This window comes from Anser cygnoides, chromosome 10 (genome assembly GCF_040182565.1).
Source record: "Anser cygnoides isolate HZ-2024a breed goose chromosome 10, Taihu_goose_T2T_genome, whole genome shotgun sequence".
Taxonomy (NCBI): domain Eukaryota; kingdom Metazoa; phylum Chordata; class Aves; order Anseriformes; family Anatidae; genus Anser; species Anser cygnoides.
In genome coordinates this window covers 12,865,680-12,883,033 of record NC_089882.1, presented here as the reverse complement: position 1 = coordinate 12,883,033, position 17,354 = coordinate 12,865,680, and the positions used below count along the sequence as shown (strand labels likewise).

At 44.7% G+C, this 17,354-nt stretch overlaps 1 protein-coding gene and 1 long non-coding RNA gene across 6 annotated transcripts in view; one reads left to right on the top strand and one right to left on the bottom strand.

Annotated features, from left to right (window-relative positions):
* The window catches only part of LOC106045067 (uncharacterized), a 33,776-nt gene extending 19,993 nt beyond the window's left edge, over positions 1-13,783 (bottom strand). The window contains exons 1-3 of the long non-coding RNA XR_007165883.2: positions 12,483-13,783; positions 3,368-3,499; positions 823-2,951 (exon numbers count right to left, since the gene is read on the bottom strand). This is a non-coding gene — a long non-coding RNA (uncharacterized lncRNA). The remainder of the gene's footprint in view (positions 1-822; positions 2,952-3,367; positions 3,500-12,482) is intronic.
* Positions 918-17,331, top strand: CFAP100 (cilia and flagella associated protein 100). 5 transcript variants are annotated; one of them, XM_013195387.3, is made up of 16 exons: positions 918-1,053; positions 2,701-2,871; positions 3,294-3,380; positions 4,197-4,303; positions 5,386-5,578; positions 6,145-6,212; positions 6,862-7,025; positions 7,605-7,685; positions 9,801-9,976; positions 10,103-10,217; positions 11,750-11,798; positions 13,087-13,238; positions 13,898-14,033; positions 14,501-14,703; positions 15,726-15,819; positions 16,816-17,331. In XM_013195387.3, exons 2-16 carry the CDS (start codon positions 2,805-2,807, stop codon positions 16,927-16,929), a joined length of 1,806 nt encoding a protein of 601 aa, XP_013050841.3. In that variant the 5' UTR covers positions 918-1,053; positions 2,701-2,804; the 3' UTR covers positions 16,930-17,331. The 5 variants fall into 5 exon arrangements, with proteins under 5 accessions (XP_013050841.3, XP_013050840.3, XP_047926795.2 ...); XM_013195386.3 differs by having other exon boundaries at positions 11,747-11,798; XM_048070838.2 differs by having other exon boundaries at positions 9,801-10,217; positions 11,747-11,798.
* The last annotated feature ends 23 nt before the right edge of the window (positions 17,332-17,354 follow it).

Genomic DNA, 17,354 nt, shown 5'->3' with positions numbered 1-17,354 from the left:
AATCATGTGCAGAATGAAGAGAAATTTCTTTCTTTATAAGCATTTTCCTTCTGTTGCCTGAATCCAATGTCTCGATAATCAGCAATCACGGAAAAGAACAATAACAATCAAATGAGAGTTTGCACTTACAGAAAATCATGCTATTTATTGCATGACTTATTCAGAGGGAGAAAGCTGTTTGGAAACCTATCTGTAAATGAAGGAAACCGCTATTTCAGAAAGCTGAAATTATATTAATAGAAAATCTAAAGAGTCTAGAGAAGAACATGGTCCATTTGGAATTGATTTGGTCTTCTCAGAAAGATGAAAAAGAAAAAAATGGTATTTAAAGATCTTTTCCTTCTTAAAACATATTACTTTTTTCAACTGATAAAGTATCAAATCATCTTTCAAATTATTTGAGTTTCTATAGCATTATTGACTTCGGGAGAATCCAGTAAATGACAGTTCATTCACCCATACCACATGTCAGCCCCCTGAACTGAGACTATTCAGACCTTGTGAACAGAAAGACCAAAGCAGAGGGAAAAAAGAAAAAAAGATGAAGTCACACGATGACTAAAAATTGCAGTCACTTCCACAGTCCAGGGCTCCAACTCTCATCTCCTCAACCCACTGCTTTGCTCATTGAGATGGGGTTAAATGCCTGATCCCCAGGCCAGGTGGATCAAAATAAAGAAACCCAGCAAGGGAGGGGAGCCTTTTACACCTGATGAGTTTTCTCCCTTTACCATCCAGACAGATGGTTTGTACTTAAGGGAGCCGCCTGCTCGGGAGGCACGTAGCAGCACCTGTGTTGGGAAGCCTCCTGGGAGGACCCACCTGGCTCAGCCCTGTGCCATCAGGCCAGGGACACTTGTCCCTGCTGCAGGGAACCCAGGCCAAGGCATCCCTTCGGTGCATGGGCCGGGTGCCACCCGACAGCAGGCGCAGGGGTTCCCATGGCAGCACAAACAGAAGGACAACAGCCGGAGCGGAGCCGAGCTGCACCGCGTCTGCTGCACCGCGTCCACGGCCGTCTGCGGAGAGAAGCCCAGTGGAGGTCTCCTTTGGGTGAGAAGCCATAAAAATAAAGGGGTGAGGGCAGCCACAGCATTTTCTTTGCTTGTCAGCATCGGATATAACTACGTGCTCAGACGAGCAGAGGCACTGGGGTGTTTCAGTGGGAAATCACACACACTAATGGTCTCCTCCTCCGTGCCAGCTGGGAAATGGGACACATCTGTCCCTACAATAGCTGCCCCACAGCTCAGAACTTGAAGCGATTTCCCAGTGAGCACAAGCCTTCTCTGTGAGTGATGGTATCATTTAAATTATTTGAGTATAAAGCACATACACTTATCACATACTCTGGGAACATGGTGGATGGATTTTATTGTATTATTTTTAGAATTGTTTGCATGTTTACTTTGGCTTTAATTTTTTTTTTTTTTGCACAGCAGATTGGTGCTTGGAAAATCACTGAATAAATGTTTCAGTAGATTAAAGCCATGAATGCCTTATCTTCTGATTCACATACTGCTGGACATTGATGTGTAGCTACTGAAACATAAAAGTGTCAGAGGCAGTGAAATATATGCCAAATGATTCTAGTAACAAAGTATTTTTCATTAGCATTATAGAGCTTAATAATTATAATTAGCACAACTAGCGCTTCTGTAGCTTTTGGCATTATTTCCAAAGTGCTGTGCAAACAATCTATTAAAAAAAACAACCACCGCAAAAACAATATCCTCAAAACAAAAATACCTTCATAAAATTAATATTTATAAGTTAATCTTAGAAACAGGGCTTTGTATACTTAGCTAAGTGTATTACAAAGCACTTTTTATCTCAGGGAGCTTCCCTGACAAATTATTTCCCACATATCAGTATCCTCTGTCTAGTTCTGCTTTTCAGTCCCATTCCCTATAACAGAAATTGTAATCAACCACTTGAAAAAAAAAGATTTTTATGAGAAGGTTTTGGGATTACAGAAGCCAAGGTATGCACTGAGAGGGCTGAATGTTTGCTAGAACTGCTCTGTGTATTTCACAAAGTGTACTCATCTGAACACTGCCTTCCTATACCTGGCCCGATGGGTTTTTCCTCCAAAACTCACAACATCAGCAAAGTTTATGTTGTGGCAGGACACAGATGGGAGACCCCTAGAGAAAAAATCCCATGAAGTTACACCCAGGTTCAGAGAGACATGAAATCTAAGTGAACAGACAATGATGCTTTTGGAAAAGGTACTTCAGGATCTGAAAAGCAGAGAGAAAACATTTGGGGTGCATTCAAACAGCTTAAATTCTACCTCAGTCTCTGTGTCTCATCAATGCTGAAAGTTTGACACCTCTGAAGAATAAGACTAATTGGGCAGCTGCAGAAACACAGCCAGTAAAAAACACAAAGCACCAAGGACGTACGTGGAAATTAGGCCAGATGAGTTTAGCTCAAAATACATGAAAACTGGAGGCTGTTCAGAGCAAATAATGATGCTTTAAAATAGCCTTAAAACTAGTGCAAGCGGAAGAGGATATTTTCTGCTGTGTCTTATACCACTGTGGATCAGGAATGGTCCCAGCAGCAGAATTACATCAATTGAACTAATACCTCCCTGGACCCAGCTTGCTGCCTTTGTTGATTACAGGGTAACTGTAACAATGATCTATCTGTTCTTTGTGAGTGAGATCATTACAATTATGTCTTTTCCCCTAGGACCCACAGCAAAGACTACAAAAGAGGTTGGATTCAGAGAAACAAAAAGCTAATCTTCAACAGTTTGCCAGCCTAAAATTAAACACGAACCAGTTCCCTACAGCATGTCTGTGTTGTCCAGCAGTCATTCAGCCTTATCACAAGAAACCCACAGTACTGGAGCAATTTCTGGTAAGAGCTTTAGGGAGTAAAAATGTTGCTTGTGAACCAGCATGGGCAGATGAAAGCATGGGTTTGGATCAGAACTGGAGCTGTGGATGGAACAAGAAAAGACAAGGGACTCGAGCTGCTTATTGTCTCCAAATTGTTTTGTCTTTGCTTTCCCATCATTGTGTATGTGAGGAGGACTCTTGTTTTACACAACCTTCACATCAGCCAAGGATCAACATCTCCTGTTTGGTGTCAGAACACAAACATTTTCCAGTTTGCTGAAGCTTTTTTTTTTTTTTTTTTTTTTTTAATTCCCACCGATGCAAAAGGCTCAGCAGTTAAGATCCAGAAAGCCCCTAGGCCGTCACTGCTGTAAAACCTTACTGCATCACTTACTGGCAGGTTCCAATTGATCGATTTGTTTATGGTTTTCTTTGGGCCAGGGTCAACAATGCCATCTCCACATGAAGAGTCAATCTCTGAAAGTCTCTCTTCCAAACCTGGAATGGAAACATACCTTGTGCTGTCAGGTAAGGTCATGACGCTCTGGCAGCTTTTTGTTGTTAGGTCAAAGGAGAGGTCTGTGTTCATACTCTTCTGCCCATGATCAGGTTAGACAGACTCCCAAAAGCTTCAGCAAAAGTTCTGCCTGAGGAAAACAGTGAACAAACACTTCAGTAAACAAGGTTTGGAAATGGGAAGATGGACTGTAAGGGAACACAGCTCTTGCTCTGCCACCAACAGCTCCTCAGAGAAGAGCAAAGGAATCAGTCTGGTCTCTGATAGATCTCCTAGTACAGCCAAGATCTGAGGTCCTTCCTGAGTTTTTCTTGGTCTCTCAGACACTGATTTTACCTTGAGCATTTACCCAGGCTGACTTTATATCACAGTATTAAATTGTGAACCAGAGTCTCCCTGCACAGGGGCAAAAAGCATTCTGCTCTTCAGACTTGGGTCTGGCTAAAGCCTTCCTGATTTCCAGATAAACCAATTATTTTGAGGCTTTGACAATTAACTAAAAGCTTATATTTATATTAATAGGAATGACCTATGTATAATACTTTTCCAAGTACCCCTCCTGAGAGGACTATGTGCCTACCAGTCACAAGAGAGCTGGAGAAGGTCCAAACAATTGACACTTGTTATACTGGGGCTCCTAATCTTGGAGTGGGATTGTTAAATGCTAATGTTCAAAGTTAAAGTAGGCAGTCAGCTGTCACCAGCCAGAGGCATACATTGTCTCTGATCAGGAGATGTGCTGCTGCGGTGCAACACAGCAGTGTCCCTTTGCACTAGGTCCTGATGTTCTGCCTTGCACCTTCTACATCCTTGTCTATTTCTTGCAGAATTCCCAGAAGAGGGTGAAGAAAACCCAATGAAAAATCCTTTTACAATTCCTCCGGATCTTGATGTTTTCTTAATAAGGGACAAGGAAAGAAAAAAGGCTAAGGCGGTACGTACACATGTTTTACACCAGTGTGTATAGAAGGGGCTCACTAGGGGAGGCAACCAACTAATACAAAGTAAGACCAAAATCTACTGCGTGAGAGAAACAACACCTGCCATATTCAGCTGAGATTCCCCCAAATCAGCTACAAGCCCACTGAGGTCCATGATGAAAGATTACCTTTACCAAGGGCAGATGTGAACATAAGCTTGCTGGTCACTAGTGCACTAGCCCGGAGAGCTGCGTCTGTGGAACATCTCTTTCTTCCTTATTTCCACTGTGGATTTTCCCTAGGGCATGTGATCCAAGGGGGCGGGAAGTCACGGAGAGCTTATGGTGCCTCTGAGAGGCCTGAGCATTGACGTGGTTGCAGAAGCCACGCAGTAGTGTGGAAGCAAGAGGTCTTTTTTGTTTCTAAATCACAAAGGGAAGGCTCCAAACAAGCTTAGGCAAGCCTCCTCACCTCACCGACTGATGACTGATAGTCTGGGTTGAGCTTGGGTTCAATATCACTATGTAAGTATGGGGAAGGGCCTAGCAGGAAGTGCACTAAGGATGTCTGCTGCGTGATGTCCTCAGCCTAACCCAGACCCACACTGAGGAGGGAGCAATGAATTACAGACTTCAGACCAAAGCTTTAAAGAGGGTTTGAAGAGAGACCCTCAATTCAAACTTGAGGGTTTACATGCCTGTGTGAAGGCTGGCTGAGGTGGTAACTGAATGTGGGCTGTCCTGTACCCTTTGAATAGGGGAAGGATGAATCTCTGACAATTTCCATTCTGTCCCAGGAATAACCCAGGAAGGAAAAATGAGGACACTGAGTGGGTACCAGCTGTCACAGCTGGTGGCTGGATGCAGAACGCAAAGTCAACAAACTAATGAGAACAAATGCTAAGAAAAGAAACAGTGTTTTGGTTGCACCAAGAGAGGGTATCACTGAGATCAGTCAGATAAACCAGGCAAACAGGCATCAGCAGGGTATCAGTTGCTGCAAATTTCTAGACTGTGAATAACCACTGATGTCATTAAAAACCACAGAAGACAAAACACATTATCAAGCTGTCCGCATAACTGACTCCTCCTCACAGGAACGTGAAAAGATGAAGACCATGAAAATCCATGAGAAAATGACATACTCCACTAAAGTAAAAGCAAAGCAAAAAGGGTTCAGGAAAGCTCTGCAAAAGGAGGAGGAGGAAGAAAACAGAAAACAGGCAACAGATGAAGAAAGACTGAAAGCTCTTCAGGAGTGTCTTTCGTGGAAGATAGCCATTAAAAAAGGTAGGGAACAGTTACTGTCTTTGTAGCAGTGCTGCTCAGCTGGATAGCAGACTACATCAAAAGTCACACAGGGGATGGGACTAGCAGTTAGCTCTAGCTGACTTCGGTGAGCTCTTCTTGCAGACATGATAGTTATCTGCTGCATCTTGCCAGCCGCTGTGTGGCCAGGCTGTCTCCATCTCATGCATTTACATACGCAGGAGGTGTCACCACCACCACAGCATCCGGGGTTCCGCCATCCCCTGTGGCCACAACAGTAGCTGGGAGTCCTGGGAAGCAGCACAGAAGACAGCTGAGAGTTTGCTGGACCTCGTGTCATGGAGACATTTCCACTAAAATTCACATTTAGGTCAGCTTAGTAGACATGACCCTAAACTTCCTGCCTCTAACATGGGGAATAGCTTTGCCAACTGAGCCTAACTGATGTCAAAATAGTAATAAAATAATTGGTATTGCTGCCTTCAGTGCCAAGCACATTCATGCTCACAGCAGCCACCATATTCACTGTTCTTTGCATGACCATGTTTCCCCCCCCAGTTTTGATGAACTTTTTGTCTTTGTTTCAGATTACCCATTAGAAAAGGAGACCTTCCGCGACTACATAAATGACAGAAGAGAAATATTTTTACTTGAGGTACTTGGCTTTCTTTAAGGATGTTGTTCTCTGTTCATTTAATTATTCTTCCCTGTGTTGCTTTTTTCCCCCCATAATGAGATCCATCGCATAGAGGTTACGCTAGTAGGGCATAAACGAGACCTCATGAACTGATTGTCCAAGCCCTGTGTTGGAGGCTCATAATCCATACATAGGCCAGCAATCCACAACTAAGAAGTGAACATAGGTCACTCACACCACCCAGTGGCAGCCATCCAACTATTTCCTCTTCATTTACAAGATGCGCAGATACACTGACCTTTTGGCTTCTGCTGCACCATATGTAGTTTATACCTGGGAGCCATTATGAAATCAAAATATGGGAGCCATGCGGGAATATCCCCATTATTTACCCCTATTGTTTTACTAAAACACCATTGAATCAATCTTTATCAGCTAGGAGTTAATTCAGTGCTGGGACTTCTTGATTCTGCCTTCAGTTTCACCACTTACATGTTATTTCTGAAACATCTCCTGGCCTCTGTGTACCTCATTTGCACTAAGACATATCTTGGTTTGAAATCCTTACCCTCTCTGCCAACAACTAGAAGGCAAAAAGGTAACCAAGAACAAAGCCAAAACAACACACCACTAATACTAACCGATTTGCCTTTTGGGTTCATTTCAGTATGCCATGGCAGTGAAGAGAGAGGAGATTCAAAGGATAGAGAACATAGCAAAGAAAGAGGAAAAAAAGCTGGAAAAGGCTGAACACCGCCTGGAGAAGGATGTTGCCATGTTTGATGAGTTCCTGAAGGAGAACCACAAAAATTCCGTTCAAGCCCTGAAAATGTAAAGGACGTTGAGGGAACCACACATATACTCTTCTGCACAGGACAGAAGGTTTTTTCCTTGACCTCCCCAGAGGGTTTGGGCTAGCATCCAACCTCAAATTCTGTGTGTCTGGGTTTTCCCAGAGTTACAGTCCCGGTAGCATTTTCTCCCCTTGTTGCAAAAATTTGGCTGCAGTGAAGAACATAATGTTGTCCCCACCACTTCCGTTCTTCTCACAACACCCCTACAATGGGCAGATTCTTCTCCCCAACCCATCACAGCAGGAACAGTTCCCTAAGAGAGGCAAGATGGGCACTTTGTCCCATTACAGGTATCATAAAAGTACAGCAGCAAGTGATGCTCAGCAGCAGCCAAAGTAGGGACACCTTGACCTTGACCACAAACCCTTTACCAAGGCAAGTGGGGCCTTCAGCCAGGATTAAAGTGTCACTTGCGGTACATCTGTACCATTAAAAAAAAAAAAAAAAACAAAACATTTCTAGGATTCCTCCCCATCTTTGATCTGTTTCATATGCATCACAGCTCACTGCCTGCTTATCGCTAAATTGTTTCATGGCTTATGTTGATGCATTCTAGTGCTGAAAAAGAATCTGCAGCAAAGACAAAGAAAATAACAGAGATCCAGATGATCAATTCCCAAATAAACAACCTCCAAAGGTAAGAGCAGCACGTTATTCTTGCTCAGCCTTTAACAGTCCCTACAGCACTATACCCTTTACAGTCCTTAGGGGGGAGAAAAGTTCAAAAAACATTATTTTTAAAAGTCAAAAGATTTCAGTGATTTCTAGACAAAATGTTAGAGCTTTTGTTTTCCAGATGCTGATTTTGTTCTCTAAAACAATTTAACAGTGTCCTGGTTCCAGTTAGGACAGAGTTAAGTAGCTCATAGTAGCTGGTAGGGTGCTATGTTTTGGATTAGGATGAGAAGAGCGCTGATAACATGCTGATGTTTTAATTGTTGCAGAGCAGTGTTTACACCAGGCCAAGGACTTTTCGGCTTCTTGCTCTGTCCTGCCAGCGAGCAGGCTGGGGGTGCAGCAGGAGCTGGGAGGGGACAGACCCAGGACAGCTGACCCAAACTGGCCAAAGGGGTATTCCATACCATCTGACGTCATGCTAAACAATATATAGGGGTGGCTGGCCGGGGTGGGGGGGGCCGGCTGCTCGGGGATAGGCTGGGCATCGGTCAGCGGGTGGTGAGCAATTGCATTGTGCATCACTTGTTTCTTACACATTATTATTGTTAATACTATTATCATTATCACTATTATTATTATTATTGTTATTATTATTTTCCTGTCTTAATAAACTGTCTTTATCTCAACTCACAGGCTTCACTTTCCCGTTTCTCTCCCCCCATCCCAGAGAGGGAGGGGGGAGGGTGAGCGAACGGCTGTGTGGTGTTTAGCTGCCAGCCGGGTTAAACCACAACAAACAGTTTAACAAGTTTAACAGTATTTTAAAAAAAGAACTAATCTAAAACCAAAATGAAATGCCTAGTCTCAGATTAAAAACAAATAAAACTACAGCAAGGCATTTTAATAGTTTCTTTAAAAATGATAATTCCCATGACAAGTGGAGCTGGCAAGATTTGTATTCATTTTTCAAGTAAAAATGCTATTATTTGGCACCAAAGCTAAGAATGTGGCTTGGGGTTTGATTCACTGACTGAAAGACTGAGCTTTTTTAGAGGCAGCAGGAGCACTTGGTAATACATTAATTACTCATTTTGTTAAATGCTGCCATGCTCCCTCCTATGGGCAGCGTGCAGGGAGCAGGTATTTCTTTCCTGAGGCGACAGATACTTGGGGGAAAGTAAAAGAGCTGAACAAGTTATCACCTGCCAGCCAAGGCACAATACCTCATCACGTGCATCTGTTGAGCCCTTCTGAAGTAACACACAGATGTTTAATGAAGGTAACTTGACTGCTTTATTGTAATGTCCCTTCTAGATGTTTGCTCACACTGAGCTCAGAGCCAGGTCAGGTCCTTTAATCTCACCGCTTCCGTCTTCCACACCAAAGGTGACACGGGCCACATTAAACCCCTGGAGATACCTGCAGAGCATGGGTGCTCTCTGCTGGCTTCCCAAGCCAAGGCACAGGGGCTGAAGTTTGGGTGGGACAAGACAGCAAAATGGAAGCATTTCTTTTCTTCTAAATGTACTTCTCTGCCTCTTCATCTCAATTGACACCATCAGAGTGTATTTTGACATTCATCAGTGTATTTTGACACTGGCAAAGCTGCAAATGGCAGCAAGTCACCACTCCTACTGGAGACACGTGGATGAGGGAGATCTCTGTTCACTCCCTTCTAGCTGCACAGGCCTTGCAGAGTTGACAGATATGAAAACTAAGCTGCAAGGCCTGCTGCTCAGATTTCAAGACTCTGCTGGAGATGTGGGTAAAATGCTGCTGCTTTGACATCAGGTAACTCTCTCTGGACATGTGCAATTAGATCTGAACTTGTCTGCCTGTTTTTCAGGCTGGCCAGATGCCAGTCACTTAGACAAACTTTTCTAGTATTTTTCCTATATTAGTAAGCCCAGTGCCACAGAAGGGGTCTGGCCACAGAGATGTGACCAGAGGGATTTCACATGAGGAACCATAGCGAGCACATGCAGGAGAGGTTTGCATTTGTCTTTGTGTGTCCACAAGGACATGTGCCTTCTTGTCCGTTTTCTGAGTGGAGCTGACTGTCAAGAGTTAGAAAGAACCTGCTCAACAGGGACTTTCCTTCTTGCTAACACGTTGCCCACTTCTCTCACTCCAGTGACATATCCAGATTTGAGAATACTCTGCAAGAGTACAAGATCTACAAGGACTTCCTCTATCAGCTATCTCCAAAAGAGTGGCAGGAGGAACGCGTGAAAAAGAACACAAAGCAGTTGAAAACAGCCTCCAAAGCTAACAAAGGAAGTGCCTCCCCTCCTACTGCTGCAGAGGAGGGTAAGTGCCATGGAAGAGCTGCCCACTCTTCACCAGGACAGCTCCATGCTTTAAGTCTACACCCCTTCTTGTGTCCAGGCCCAGACCTGACAGCTAGGATTAATGCTGCCTGTCCGTACACTACAGGTTATACAGATGCGCCAAGTTCTCTGCTGTCTGCAGAAAGTTTGAATTTAAGGCTATTACGTGAGATCAGGCCACAGCTCAAAAGCCTCCTGAAGCCTCTCTCAACAAAAAAAACGTAAGTGCAAGACAACGAGAACAACAGAGTTAAATAATACAGAGAACGCTCAACTGGGAGTCAGGATAGAGAAAGCCTACTCCTCACCTTTGCTCTCAGCATGCATAGGTCTGGGTCTTATTGGAACGAATCAACATATCAGATGTTCCAAAGATGTGCAACTCAGTACCTGTACACCTACCCCGAAAGAGCTCCGTCCCCAAATCCTCTGCTAAGAGCCTGCCCAGGGTTTGGGCCCAAAGGTGACCCCAGGAGGAATCATAGACCTTGGGCACTGTCCTGGAGCAAAGCTTCTCCGTGGCCAGTTTGTGGCTGGGTTACTGGGTCCCACTGTTGGTCACATCGATCCCATCAACGAGGTCCATATTGCACTGACCACATGCTTTCAGTAAGAGGCTTCCATAAAGTGGGCAGGCCCAGACTGAGCAGCGGAGGGCAGCTGATAGTAAGAGACAAGCAAGGCCCACTCCTTTTTTTTTTTTTTTGGAAGGCAAATTAAACAGTTGCCTGGAAATGCAAAGCATGGGTTCGCGGTGATTGTATAGCCTGAGACCAAAAAACACCTGGTTATCAGTAGAGTTTAAGCCAAGTCTCCACCTGCAGGGCCAGCTCCTCAGCCTCCCCTCAGAGCACTGCAGGTGCCAGGCCCTCCCAAGCAGGGCTGCTTTGTGCCACCCCTTGTGAAGCCACTGCAATTACTGGGCTGCTGCCACGTGGCAGAAACAATGCGTGCACAAGCGGGGCTGGCACTAAAATGATGCAAACTGAGGTTTTTCACCCCTCCCATGGCCCCAGGGCAATAGGTGCAAATGAAGGCAATGAGCAGACAGCTGCCAGTGCCAGAGAGGCTCCTCTTGCCTTGCTTTTGCAGCGCAGGCTCATCCCTGGGGCTGAGCAGGGAAGAAAGAGACTGCATTGCTGGTAAATGGCATATGGCTGTGCAGAAGCAGCACTTAACAGCCTTCTCCAAGGGCAAGTAGAAGCTGCAGACTCCTGTGGTGGCCACAGCATGTTGTTCGGGAGCAGTAGCTCACTCCACACAGAGCACAAAGCTTTCTCTACACTTACTGTGCTGCTGAGTCTTTTTAACAAGTCTTTTGCCTCAGCCTTCTCATTACGCAAGAGCCCAGCTTCCCACCACATTTACAGGCATTTGGATCAACACCCTCAGGTCAGGCTCATCTGTTGAGTCCTCACCCCACTGGCCAGCAGAGCCTGAAGCAGCTCAAAAACCATCTTGTCTGAGGACAGACGCAGTTTCTACAGTGCACCTTGGTGTGACCTCTAGCTTCTACTGACCCCCAAGTAGCCCACAGACAAATGGGGGGCAAACCTGCAAATGTTCAAAGGAGTATTCAGGAGCAAACAGCCAACACAACGGAAAGGGAAGCTGCCGGCTACCTGCAGCTGAAACTAGATGTTGTTTGCAGGTGTCAGTGTTGGCTAGTTGCCATGTTCATAGTATACTAACAAGGTCTCCTTTGAGCTGTCATTTCTCTAAGGGCCTGATACACAAAATGCTTTTTCAGAAGTTCCCTGGAAGAGCGAGACAGCGAAACCTGCTCAGACGAAGAAGATGAGGTCAGAAGTCTTTATACTGAAATATTTACACTTTGTCCTGTGTCATTTATTGATGTTATTAATTTCTCTCACCTTCTAACCATTCATTATGGGGTTGAGGTGTTATTGTGGCCACTAGTTATAAATGTATGTTTATATATTCATAAACATTCATGGTTTTAGCAACCTTCATTATAAGTATCTTCATATAACTTTCCTCCTCTGCTTTCCAAAAACCCACCATCGCTTCAAAGCTTGCCAACCCACAACAAGATACGAGATGTCACAACAGGAGGTTTTGAGATTAGGAAAGTTATCATTTTATGTCCAAAACTGAAATTTTCTCACTCAGATGTTTGCATCACTTTTTACTCCCCAAAATTCAACTTGGTGCAGCTACTGAGGTAGTGTCAAGCTAAACACCTGGCAGGAAAGTAGGAGACATTTGTATGTGGACAGCCAGGTACCTCTCTACATGCAAGAGCACTTATTCAGCCCCAGCTGTCAAAGCTCTTCACTCCCTTTATTTCAGTTCATGCCTGTTTTGTACCATCTGTGCAAAAACTGAAATAAGAGCTTCCCCTATTTTATACCGGTTGAATGAAATTAAAGCAAAACTAACAGCATCGCCACCCCAAGTCAGCCAGTGCTATAAGGCACACAGACTTTTTGTAAGTCTTGCCATTCTAACCAAGTAAGCCTTACCTCCCTCTTTTCTTGAGTTCATCACTTTGGCTGCAGATAACAAATCACATAAACCTTCTCCATAAAAAGGCAAGGCTTCAGAGACAGACCTGGTCCTAGAGAAAAGAAAGAGACAGAAGGTTTCAGGAGTCAAAAATCAATGCTCAGAATTGGGCGCAAAACACTCAGCTTTTTGTTGCCACAGCCCCTCTAGCCCACACTGCCATAAGAAACCAGAGAGCCACTCCGCTGAGCAGCAAAACTTCTTTAACCTAGGGCAGGGTCTACTTGGTAGTTTCCCCTAACTTTTTTTTTTTTTTTTTTTTAAGGGAACATAGTCATATTTGGGGATCATGCCTGGCTGCCCTGCTGGGGGGAGCCACAAATAACTCCTTAATAATGCTTAATGAATGCTTTCTTTCTGAATGGAAGAAAAGTCTTTCCAGTGTGAATTTTTTGGCACAGGTACAAGTTCTTGCCCTCACTCTGTGTATGCTGTGCTGTTTGTAAAATAACGCCATAACACCTCCTGGCAGATGACACCAGTTGTAGACAACCCTCCATGTAGCACAATGGAAAAGAAGCTAGGAAAGGGCAAAAGCTCATCACGTGTTTTCCTCTCCAGGAGCCTGAGCTATATTTTACTGATCCCCAACAACTGCTGTCTATTTTCACGGAGATGGAGGAAGAGAACTTGTCCTTCATCCAGAATTCCCAGGAGATAGAGGAATGTTTGGATGAGCTCCAAAACACTTTCATCACCACACACCAAAGGACGTAAGTGTGATCCTGCGATTCTGTGAGTGATGGGAATGGGGTCCCCTGTGCCCCAGCTTTCAAACACAAGTGACCCCCCCATCTACTAGCACCTTCCCACCAGGCTGCACAGTCCTCAAGGCACCGGCTGGGGAACTGATGCACTTAGCATTCTGTGGGGTACACACGCCAGGAAGTATCATGTAATTCTCATAAGGAAAGATCAAAGCAAGAAACAAGGAACCTGGAGCGATCCAGACCAGCATCTGTTTTGACTCAATGCAGACCCTTCCCAGAGGAAGCCAGCAGGGAACCCGAATGTAATTGCAGCACGGTATTTATATGGCAGGTAGGCACACCTATTCCCATTTGCAGTGCACCTTAACCCCTTGTGAATGTTTTTAAATGCAATCTACTTCCTGCATTGACTCATTAGAAATTCTTGAGTGTTATTTAGCTATGCTACTTCTCCCTCCCCCACACCGACACAATAACTGTTATTCCAGAAAATCCAAAGCTCTCTGCTCTCAGAGCTACAGTGCAAGCTGTCCAGAACTGGCATGCAGTGTTACCTCCATCTGCCGGCAGCGGGAGGGATGGTCCTGGGCTGGAAAGCAGAAGAGCAGCCAAGGGGTTCTGAGATTCCTTTTTCAAAATACCTCCCTTCTCTTCTGGCCTAGGGAGCAAGAGATAGGACAGCTGAAGCAGGATATGGTCAACCTCAAATCCGCCATCGCCAAAGAAGAAGAGAGGGCAGCAGATCTGAAGCACAGAGTTCAAGTCTTTTCTTCTGAAGAACACAATGCTGATGTCCAGGTACTCCTTGAGATCAAGGCAAGGTGGGAGAGCATGGCAATGAGCAGTTCCTCTCCACTGACCGTAATCATCCTGGGTAAAAAGTGACAGAGGGCTGGGATCAGCATTTTTCTCAGCGGTGGAACTGCAGCTAGGGCAGATTTGGGGCATTGCAGAGCCAGCAAACTGGGACAAACGTGCTCACACCACGCGGCTACTGTGAGGTGGGACGAGGACCCAGACAGGCACCCAGGCTGCTGCAACCTGGCCCAGGCCACAGCAAAGCTGGGATGAGGAGGCCAACAAAAGAACGGCTGGATACAGCCATCCACCCAGGCACTGCAAAGCAAATTGAGAAGCAAACAACTGAGTTTTGTTGAGGGAATTGAAATCTACTGATTTCCTTTTCTATTCTTTTGAAGGGATGTGGTGTTTCTACTGGACAGACGCTCACTGGTGCATCTCACCTTATCTCCTCTTATCCCTAGGACAAAATGCTCACAAGCTTGAACAAAAAGGTGCAGGAGGTCTACAGCCAGTGCATTGGAGACAATGAGGCAAACCTGCCGACACTGCAGATGCTAGCAGCGATAGAAAAACAGCTCAATGATTTACTGGACAACCTGGAGAGAGTCCCACCAGAAAAGATAGCACAGATTGAGAAAGCCAAAGAAAAGGAACGGAGGATAAGGTAAGACAAGACCCTCTGGAAACAGGGCCTCTATTTTTTAAACACTGAGGATCAACAGCAAAACCACTGAAAGAACTAAATTTGTCAAATCAACCCTGGAAACTGTAACAGTAATCTGACTGCCCAGGTGACCAATGGATCCCATTTTACTCCTGTATTGCTTCAAATTCACAGTACTCACAACTCTTCACCGGCAAGCAGCAGCCCACAGCTATGTTAGAAAAGACCTGGAAGGTGCCTGTGTCCTGAACTGAAAGGCAAAATCTAGAAAAAGAAAAGATAAAAAAGTTGTCTGAGCAAATTTGATGAGAACTATAGTTTTAAGAAGACAATTTGCATTAACAATATTTAAAGTAATTGAATAGAAAATTAATCCTCCGTATAAGTACATAAGGGCACTTGGCAGCAACACCAGTTTCCAAATGTTTCTTCTAAAGAACTCTAAATTTAATTTGTGCTTTTTAATTGAAATAGTAGCTAGTTAACACAATAAATTCAGGTTTTGAGATGTTGCTATTGCTTCAGTTACCCACCTGAAAGTTCCCCTTGCAAACAGCAGAGAAGTAATTGGAGAGCTGGCTGTATCTGGCTGTCCCCAGGTGAACCAGATTAATCAGAAGAGAAAATAGCTCGAGCATTTAAAGCCAGAACACTGACATTTTGCTCCTACTTAGTTTCTTTCTCTGCATTTTTCTTCACCTTTGTAGTAGAAAGGGTGCGATACTTCTTCCTGATGTGCTGTGAATGATTTTGCACTCTTAACTGACAAAAGAAAGAAGACACACACATAGTGCTCTCTGGGGATGGAAGAGAGGAACCCAGGAAGGAATCTGACCAACCCCTGCCCCTGCCTCCACACCCCCCATGCCAAAAAAAACCATTCAAAGATCATTTAAAATCCAACGTTGTCTATACTCAACCTCCACACTCCATTGCACTTACACTGTTAGACAACATGTATGTCAAAAGCGTACTCTGTGTAGCTGTGTACGTTTAAATCCTTTTTTCATTCCCTTCAAAAGGCTCAGAGAGGAAAAGCTAAAGCAACAGAAGAAGCTGCAGGAGGAAAGATTGCAACGGGCCCTTGAAAGAGCACAGGCAACCATAAAAATAAAGGTCAGTGCAGTAATCCATAGGAACATCTTGTCTCCATAGCCCACCTCAGAGAAGCTGCGGGTACCATTAAGGTACAAGGGAAGAGCTGTTACAAGGAGGCCTCCACAGCTGCGTGGGGATGACACCCACACTCAGGTGTAGGCCAGTTTACAGGATTCATGTAAGTTAAACAACTGACAGAAGGCAGCTGTGCTGAGTTATTCCAGTTCTGTGTCCTTCTACTGTCCACCCATTCTTATGACTTGACCAAATGGTCCTCTCCGGTTCTTGCTAATTTTCTCATTGAGCTCATTTCAACTTGATAACCTGGCAATATTAAAAAAAAAAAAAATGGGTAGGAAAATCAACAAAGGAGGAACAAGGCAGCAGCAGGACACCCTGCACAAGCAGCAAGCCCCTAGACCAGCTCAGCTGTATCACCAAGCCATACCTTTTGTTGCATGGTCCTCATCACAACAAACCGAGACTTCCCCCCTCAGAGGTACGTGCAGAACCGCAGGCCATGGCTCCTGCTGCACACCAAGCGAGCACATTTCACAGGTCAAGGTGACCGTGAGGGCAGCCCATCTCTGTCACACACCAAGCTGGTGACAGGACGGGTGACCACGAACAGGTACCATGAGTCCTGGCCCCTTTACTCAACATAAAATAGTTCTGCAGGCTCCCTCAGGTATTCCCTCAGATTCCAACCTTCCACCCTCTTGCAGTACAGAAAGGTTTTAGTCAGAAAACAGCTGCAGAAACATCTTCTACAGTACTTTATAGAAGCTGAAGTACTAGCACACGGATCGTCTTCAGGTGCTTGATGCTTATACTTAATAGAAAAACCACGCTGAACAGACACACTCAAGCCTGCCTAGAAAGCAGCCAGCACAGGCCCATGGCTCCAGGCAGCAGGAGAGCCCCACAGCGTGAAGCAGCTGTAGCAGGAGCCGCGGGGCTCAGAGATGCTGCTCAGCACAGCACTGATGTGCACGGCCTCTGCTTTCTCTGCAGACTGGCAGGAGGCTGATGTTCCGCTCCAGCCCACCCGCCAAGAAGGAAAAGAAGAAGCGCAGCCAAGAACAAATGGATAAGGAGAAGGAAGAACTACTCTATTATTTCACTTGACAGCACAGCCTTTGCTATACCACGTAGGGCTGATAATCATTCTAGAAAAAAAGGTTTTCCTAGATCTACAGTCTGTTAGAGTCTAAGCCATTTACTCAGCGTATGAACTTCATAAAATTCCTTATCTTATACCACAACATCCCAGGGAAAAGAGCTAGTGTCAGGTAAACGCTTTTTACCCCCCGATTTTTTTCCTTAAGGAAATAAAATTTTCTCTCATTTCATTGCAGGCAACAATGCTTTTCTCAGTCAGTTCTTGAAGCAGAAAGCTTTATTCCTACAAACCTGACTAGTGAGATTTATCACAGCAACGATTTTTTGTTATGGCAGAACTAAGTCAGGAACTTACCAGACATTTATTATTAAAATCAGAGATCCGGTGAATAACTATAAACATGAAGGCTATCCCTTAGTCCAAAGGATGG

Excerpts from the sequence above, each read along its gene's own strand:
- CFAP100 (XM_048070838.2), top strand. The coding sequence starts at position 2,805 with ATGTCTGTGTTGTCCAGCAGTCATTCAGCCTTATCACAAGAAACCCAC. Across the intron at positions 3,381-4,196 it reads AACATACCTTGTGCTGTCAG|AATTCCCAGAAGAGGGTGAA; the intron begins GTAAGGTCATGA and ends TATTTCTTGCAG. Across the intron at positions 4,304-5,385 it reads AAAGAAAAAAGGCTAAGGCG|GAACGTGAAAAGATGAAGAC; the intron begins GTACGTACACAT and ends TCCTCCTCACAG.